At 38.4% G+C, this 7,856-nt stretch overlaps 2 protein-coding genes across 4 annotated transcripts; one reads left to right on the forward strand and one right to left on the reverse strand.

Moving 5' to 3' along the window:
* Positions 1 to 219: 219 nt before the first annotated feature.
* Positions 220 to 4,350, forward strand: LOC103489078 (allantoate deiminase 2). Of its 2 annotated transcripts, none has more exons than XM_008448083.3 (12): positions 220 to 574; positions 1,052 to 1,146; positions 1,741 to 1,844; positions 1,915 to 1,999; positions 2,085 to 2,201; positions 2,336 to 2,445; positions 2,526 to 2,631; positions 2,749 to 2,835; positions 3,339 to 3,581; positions 3,661 to 3,786; positions 3,871 to 4,032; positions 4,116 to 4,350. In XM_008448083.3, the coding sequence occupies exons 1-12, from the start codon at positions 394 to 396 to the stop codon at positions 4,236 to 4,238; spliced, it is 1,539 nt and encodes a 512-aa protein (XP_008446305.3). In that variant the 5' UTR covers positions 220 to 393; the 3' UTR covers positions 4,239 to 4,350. The 2 variants fall into 2 exon arrangements, with proteins under 2 accessions (XP_008446305.3, XP_050936044.1); XM_051080087.1 differs by lacking the exon at positions 220 to 574 and adding an exon at positions 1,611 to 1,666.
* A 126-nt stretch (positions 4,351 to 4,476) lies between these two features.
* On the reverse strand, positions 4,477 to 7,856 carry LOC103484835 (C-type lectin receptor-like tyrosine-protein kinase At1g52310). 2 transcript variants are annotated; one of them, XM_008442141.3, is made up of 6 exons: positions 7,544 to 7,856; positions 7,127 to 7,217; positions 6,958 to 7,015; positions 6,220 to 6,651; positions 5,392 to 5,962; positions 4,477 to 5,279 (listed from the first exon to the last, which is right to left on the reverse strand). In XM_008442141.3, exons 2-6 carry the CDS (start codon positions 7,205 to 7,207, stop codon positions 4,748 to 4,750), a joined length of 1,674 nt encoding a protein of 557 aa, XP_008440363.1. In that variant the 5' UTR covers positions 7,208 to 7,217; positions 7,544 to 7,856; the 3' UTR covers positions 4,477 to 4,747. The 2 variants fall into 2 exon arrangements, with proteins under 2 accessions (XP_008440363.1, XP_050936043.1); XM_051080086.1 differs by lacking the exon at positions 7,127 to 7,217 and having other exon boundaries at positions 7,544 to 7,798.

Below are 7,856 nucleotides of genomic sequence, written 5' to 3' on the forward strand. Positions count from 1 at the left end.
GCGATTTATTGACAATGATAGGTAGGGAAGAGGAATTAAAAAAAAAATTGTGAGTTTTTAGTTTATTTTGAGAATTGATTTTGTAATAATTAAGGAGAAGTTTAGTTTAGTAAGGGATTTTAATCATTTGTAAAAATAATTACCGAAACTTTGAAACGAATTTAAATTATTATTAATATTACATATGGCGTAAAGGGTAATAGCCTCCACCAATAATTAATAAAGAATAGAGGCCTACCTGAATTCCGCACCACAAAATGCAGTGAAGATTCCGGAATTCAGAACCCGGGAGCCATAAGCCAAAAAGCTAATTTCCAATTCCACAAAAAGGCTTTCGCCCTCCGCCGCCTCTTCTTCTTCTTTCTTCCTATCCGTTCACCCCAGCCGCCTCCCATGGCCATTGCCTATTCCAACTCCGATTCCCTTACCGCTTTTCTCATCAAGGCCGATCATCAACATCATCACTATCACCACCACCACCACCACCATTATTATTCTTCCTTCTCCGTTTTCTTCCCCTATCTGCTCTTTTTCCTTTTGTTTTCATCTCCTCCCACCGCTTACGCATTCACCGGTATAGTCATCAATCTCTTCCTTTTTAATCATGCTATTTTTCTCAACTGCCTCGGGATAGAGAATGGATGTTTTGTTGCGAAAATACATGGAGATGAATCGAAATGAATATCAACCACTCGTTTATGCTTTTATGGATAACTTACATGATTGAATTTCACTCAACGTCAATGAACTCTGGAAAATCGTTTGTTCTATTTTTTTTTTCTTCTAATACTTAGTTTCTTCTTGGAGGATTTGACTGATCTGTTTCTTATTCATCGAGTTAACTATCGTGGTATAATTATAAATATTATATGTGGCTCATTAAAAGCTAGGTTTTCTTTTCTTTACTTTGTAAGTCGGGAAATAGACTGTTCGGCTGGGTAGTTTAATCAGCTTTTATGATGATGTCTTAGTTATCATAACTATATGTCGAACGAAATTATGTTTCATGTTTAGTGAAGTTAAACACTTAATATAATATTCAATTTTTTAGGAGATGTAGCTGAAGATTCAAAGAACAGAAGGGCTGATTTGTTCGTGCAAATTCTTAAGGACGAGGCAGTAGGGAGATTGAACGAACTAGGAAAGGTAGCGGACCACGATACCATTTTTTTTCATCTCTCTGTTTGCTAAGATATGCGCGCGCTTGCAAATGTTTTGTACTTGTTAGATTGAGTGAGTAATTGGACGATTTGCATGTGGATCTTCGTCTTTTTTATGTGATTCTGCTGTAGTTTTCTATTCATAATATAAAAATGTATTGACCATGTAAATTGATTATGTTGACTGTTTGGGTCGTTTGAAGTATCCCTTAATTGATTCGGATATTAAAAGGTTTCGGCTATTTTATATAATTTTTATTATTCTTTTCTAGAGGTCTTAATATAAATTTTGATTGAAAGACTTGGGGAATTTCCCGATTTCTTTTTTTTTTTTATCTCTGAAGTTTTTCCCTTGGTCGCTTTCGTTTTCAATCATCAAACACTTTATTCTATGCCGTAATGCATATATTATAGCTTAGTGCATGAAAAATTGTCCTCCCCTTCCCCCAGATAAACCTGATGAATACCAGAAGTTGAGTTCTAATCCAACTTGAAACTGTTCGATGGTGAGTTTTCTGTGTTGTGTTAAATATTCCCAGTTGGTAACACGAGTTATCTTACGATTGTTCCCAATTACTAGGTGAGTGATGCTGATCGATATCTTGAGAGAACGTTCTTGAGTCCAGCTTCTATCAAAGCAAGATTTCTTCTTCAAAAATGGATGGAGGATGCTGGATTAAGAACGTTAGATTTCTACTTCTCCTCATCTTGAAGAATTCTTAATTGTTGTTGACTTTTACTCTACATTTTTCAGGTGGGTTGACTGCATGGGCAATCTACACGGTCGAACTGAGGGAAGGAATGCAAGTGCTGAAGCATTACTGATTGGTTCTCATTTGGTAATTATTTGACTTCCCCTAAGCAGAGGCAAGAATTTATGTTACACATCAAGCTAATAATTAAATTTTCTTCTTTTCCTTGTAGGATACCGTTGTTGATGCTGGAAAATTTGATGGCGCACTTGGCATCATTTCGGCTATCTCTGCTTTAAAAGTTCTTAATATGAATGGGAAGTTAGAGGAACTAAAAAGGCCAATTGAGGTTTGAGTTATTTACCTTTTCATTAGCAATGTTCAATATGGTAGAAATAATTGACTTTCTCACTATTAGTTCTGATAATGATATCATTTTCTACATTGTCAAATTTCGTTATAATCAACTACAAAATTATGCAGGTAATTGCTTTCAGCGATGAGGAAGGCGTGAGGTTTCAATCAACATTCTTAGGAAGTGCTGCTATTGCTGGTATTTTACCAGTTTCATCTTTGGAAATATCAGATAAAAGGTTTTGCTGCCTAACGTTAAACTCTCTGGATGCTTACGGCTCATTATTATCTGCATATTAACATGCAATCCTTGTATCAGTGGCATGACCATAAAAGATGTAATTACGGAGAGTGGAGTACAGATAACAGAGGAGAATTTGTTGCAACTCAAGTATGACCGCAAATCTGTTTGGGGATATGTTGAGGTATGGCTCTGGGTTCTCTTCTGGAATTTCTAGAATCTGTTCTACTCTTAAATCTTCGTACCTTAATCACTACATTTCAAATATTATGGGAACACAATCTTTTGCTTCGATCTTCAGGTTCATATTGAACAAGGTCCCGTACTTGAGTGGTCTGGTTTTCCTCTGGGAGTGGTTAGAGGCATAGCTGGGCAGACACGGCTAAAGGTAACATGAGTTAACTAATCAGGATGTTGCGGAGATATACTTGCACAATAACTACTTTAGTAAAAGAATTGCGATCATGTTTATTCACATAACATTCTGAGATACTAATATGGCCATGTTTCTTGACTACTAACTTGCTATATATCATGATTGATAAGCATGTTTGTAGTCCCAGACATTTTGACTTACCATCCAAACCGTGGAAAATCTAATTAATGGAATAATCTTGAAGCTCAGTCATTTTGACTTCCAACTACATTGATTCTAGACGTTGTTATCATCGTAGAAATCTGAATTATTCCCCCACCTACTCCTAAAAGTCGATACATTATATCGTGGTTAATTTACCTACTCCCTCCAAATTTATAATGTAGCTGAGGTCACCACCGATGTATAAAACTGAGAGGAAGGAAATCTAATTTTCTTGTTCCATAAAAAAAACTAAAATGGATTTACATAAAGGAGCCTCTTTTGATAGAGCGATCTGTGCACAAAGATTGCAGGTTACAGTGAGAGGTTCTCAGGGGCATGCCGGAACGGTCCCAATGCCCATGCGCCAAGATCCCATGGCAGCTTCAGCTGAATTGATTGTACAATTGGAAAAACTCTGTAAGCAACCAGAGAGCTACTTATCATTTGATGGGCATTGCACTGATTCTACATTGAAATCACTTTCCACATCCCTTGTGTGTACCGTTGGAGAGATATCAACATGGCCAAGTGCAAGCAATGTCATTCCAGGCCAGGCAAGAATTTGATATAGAGCCACTGCAGTGCAGACCCTACCTTTTTACCAGACAATTTTTAATGTTTGGAATGTTACAGGTGACCTTCACTGTAGATTTACGTACTATCGATGACATAGGACGAGAAGCTGTAATTTATGAATTCTCTAACCAGGTACATAATATATGCAGCAGCCGGTCGGTTTCATGCAATATCGAACGTAAGGTGTGTATCTTCCATCTTGTCCACTGTCCAAATTTACCATTTGCTTCCATTTCACAATCTTAATCTGCTGTCTATTCCTTTCAGCATGATGCAAATGCCATAATTAGCGATTCGGAGCTGAGCTCGCAACTGAAATCTGCTGCTTCAACTGCACTCAAAAAGATGGTAGGCGAGATTCAGGAGGAAGTACCTGTGTTAATGAGTGGAGCCGGGCACGATGCAATGGCAATATCTCATCTGACAAAGGTTTGTTCTCTAATTTTTGTACCGCAACTCTTTCAAGTTCTAGTTTTGCACCTGCATCAACATGGTTATATCGAATTTGATAGGTTGGAATGTTGTTCGTCCGTTGTCGTGGAGGCATGAGTCACTCCCCTGCCGAGCATGTATTGGATGACGACATTTGGGCTGCGGGTTTGGCTGTCTTGGAATTTCTAGAAAACCATCTGTAATATATGTACCCTTTTGTTCCTTGTACGCAAAAATCTAGTTAGTAACTTTTGTATAAGTGCTACATGTTAATTCAATAGTACAATCCATCTTCGTAGACTTGCTATTCCTTCACTTCATTGTACCAAAAAACTAATGAACTTCACGATGCTGTATGTAAATTCAATTTTTACAACCCATCTTCGTGGGTTGTATTCAAATGAATTGCTTCCCTAACAGTAGTACATTGAAAAACAATGATTCTCATAAAAATAGATTATTCCATTAAAATAAAAGCAACTGCCGAATGCATTTTGCTTGATAAATGGTGAAGTTATACTAAATAATCGTGTTTGTTACGATTACATATTAAAATGCACGATAGTTTGTGCACAAGGGAGACTAGCATTCTAAAACTATTCAGAAATTGGGTTAAATGTAAACTGCCTACCTTGGATCCTATCCTACATTAACTGCCTTCTTGCCAAGTTAGAATCTTGCAATAGGAAATCTTGAAGTCTGATGAATACCTTTACTTCGTAGTGAGAGGTGAGGGAGCCAATTGTTGCAGTTGATGAACGACGTGTGACATTCTTGGTCGCATAGACGGGACGTGCTGTGTGCAAGCATAAACAAGGTCCACAACCTTCTGAACAATGCCAGCCTCCGGGATTTCAGAAGTTGAAGTGACTGTTATATGAGGATCCAAGAGATCTAGGTAACGGTGAGCCTGCACGAGGGGGGTTGCCCATTCAAATATGCTCTGCCAACCAACCGAATCAACCGCCTGTGCGGGCCTTCGTCCAGTTACTATTTCAAGCAATAGGACCCCAAAACTGTAGACATCACTCTTTGTGGTTAGCTCGTTTCTGTAGACAAATTCAGGAGCAAGGTATCCATAGGTTCCTCCAGCCATCACTGTCCTCTCATGCATCACTTCATATGCTACCAATTTTGATAGCCCAACTCCCATCAGATGTGCTCCAAATTCTTCATCGAGAAGCACATTACTCGCACGGATATCACGATGTACCACATGTGGCTTGACCTTGTCGTGAAGGAACCTGTAAAAGACATGAAAAATGAGTTAGTTGATAATCACTAGACAAGAGCAGATTATTAATCAAAGTTAACGTTCCTTTGCATCTTAAAGAGACAAATGAAAATTGTACATACGCAATCCCTTGGGCAAGAGTCGTGGCAATTTTCATTCTCATAGTCCAATCTAAGATTCGACCACCTCTTGGTACATGATGAAGCCATCTATCCAAGGGCCCATTAACAATGAATTCATAAACAATGTAGCGGTCACCATGGTCATAGCAGCATCCTTTCAGGGCAACTAAATTTGGGTGACGAAGTCTAGCAACTCTTGCAATTTCTGAATGGAACTCCTTTTTCCTCTGAAAGCTGGACTTCTTCAACCTTTTAATTGCAACTCTTGAACCATCAGGTAGAAGTCCACTGTATGTACCACCTGTTTTTGCATCTCCAAGAAGACGGTTTCCCTCACTGAAGTTTTTTGTCATCGATCTTAGCTCTTCTTTGGTAAACACCCTCCACAAAGGCGGTACCAGTGCAGAAGCTGCAGGGTTGGATGGCTTCCGCGACCTTCTCCGCTTTTTGCTCCTCTTGTGGGCAAGAAGCCAAATCACCACAGCTAAAGTTGTGCAAAATATCAACCCACTCACAACAGCTAGAATAACTAGATACTCCTTGTGACAGTGCATTCGATGGCATCTATCATCTGATACAAATAAAAGAATATAGATCTTAGCGTGGATCACAACATCTCTCAGTGACTAAACTACCGAAGAATCAGGAAATGGAATACCAAACATGTCAGATTCTTTCCAATTCTCTCTTGCTACAAAAATTCTCAGTCTCTGTCTCTCTTTGTTTCTATTTTCAAATCTATGTGTGTGGAAATGGGTCGAGGGAAAGAAAATTACATAGTTAACCATGATGAATAATGTATCGAAAACTCCAAAGATGATAACGTACCTAGGTTTATCATGCAAATAAAAGGGTGAGAACTGTTGCATTTCTCGTCCCTAAGGAATGGTGTTGCTGGTCCACCAAATATTAAAGTACATGTTTCAACCGATTCATTTCGGTGGCAAGAGGCATTTTTGCAGTTTGATTGCAAAGTTGCACTGGGAAAAATGGAATCGTTCCACTTCGAAACATTATCTGACCATTTCCAAACGAAATCATTCGAAGAGTTGGATGCTCTGCCACCAACCCAACAGCCACCAAGAGTTCCATTACACAGATTTTGTGCATAACTAAACTCTTGATATGTCACCAGAGCTGCTAAGTTCCCACCAAAACTATTACATTGGGTCTCTGAATCATTCCATGATTTAGGGCTGTACATGAAACCAAAGCACTTAGTCTTGCTTGGGCTAATAATCCAACCATGCGGGCACCGTCCTAGCCACAGAGAAAAGAATAGAATTTGAGGATGCCATATTATAACCATAGTATAACAATGACAAACCAAGTATTGAGACAATTTCTCATATGGTATGTAGTATGCTTGAATGCAAGGAAGAAAAAGGGAACAGAAAGTAAGCTCAAAAACTAAATAGGAAATGCTGCATAAATAATCAGAAAGAACAGAACATTTTTCCCCTAAATATTAAAGACAAATTGAAAAAACCCTAAACTGTTTTCTTTTTCCTTCAATCTACCAAACTCTTGGAGGCAAAGTAGCAATTCTAAGAGTTAACTTTATACCTTTTGAATTTTCCTTTCTGGAAACAACCGAATACCCAATTCCTGACTCGTTAAACATCTGCACAGCGAAAGAAAACTTCAAAACATAATTTCAAAAGGGACAGCCAAAGTAGTAATACAACACCAAGCAGCAAACAAGCTAAAAGTCAGTTGAATTCGAGCTACTTACAGTGTCGGAGACGCCCATTCTGGACAACCAAATTAACACGAAAAGAGAAAGAAATAGCGTTTTCACCTCTGTCGGAGCCATTACCCAAACCCTAAGCATGAAAACTCGAAAGTTGAGTAAAAAAGAGAAGACATACATAAAGAGATCATACACATTCACCAAAATCCTAATTAGCCAAGAAATCACAGAAATCGACGATCCGCAGTCATTTCGAACAGATAATTTCATTTCACACAGTAATTGCTAAAATTGATGTCTAATTTACATAATTTCAGAAAGAAAACGAGAGGACACAAAAACACAAATAAAAACACAAAATCAAGCAACAAACAAAAATCAGAACAACGTAGAACGGTGAGTCTAAATGCGAAGCGGAAGAAGGAAGCAGAAAATGATAAAAAAAAAAGAATTACGAACCGAGAGGGGGTAGACTTGAAAATGAGAGTGGTCGAGAATTAGATGAAGAAAGTGTTTGTGTTGGTCTCCATTTCCACGAAGCTCAGGAATTGTTAGGAACCAGAGAAATCATGGAGTAGCCGAGGTGAGGTGAAGTGGCTCAGCAAGAAGAAGGATTGGGAATGGGTCATAGAAAGGAATAGTGAGAGAGTAGAAGTAGTTGTTCGGAAGTTAATGCGGTCTGCCTTCTCTGACCACAACCCCCCCTTTCTTTTTATTTACCGCCACCTTCCCAAAACTATATATATATATACACAAAATAGAATTCATTGAG

Source organism: Cucumis melo, chromosome 12 (genome assembly GCF_025177605.1).
Source record: "Cucumis melo cultivar AY chromosome 12, USDA_Cmelo_AY_1.0, whole genome shotgun sequence".
In the NCBI taxonomy this organism is placed as follows: domain Eukaryota; kingdom Viridiplantae; phylum Streptophyta; class Magnoliopsida; order Cucurbitales; family Cucurbitaceae; genus Cucumis; species Cucumis melo.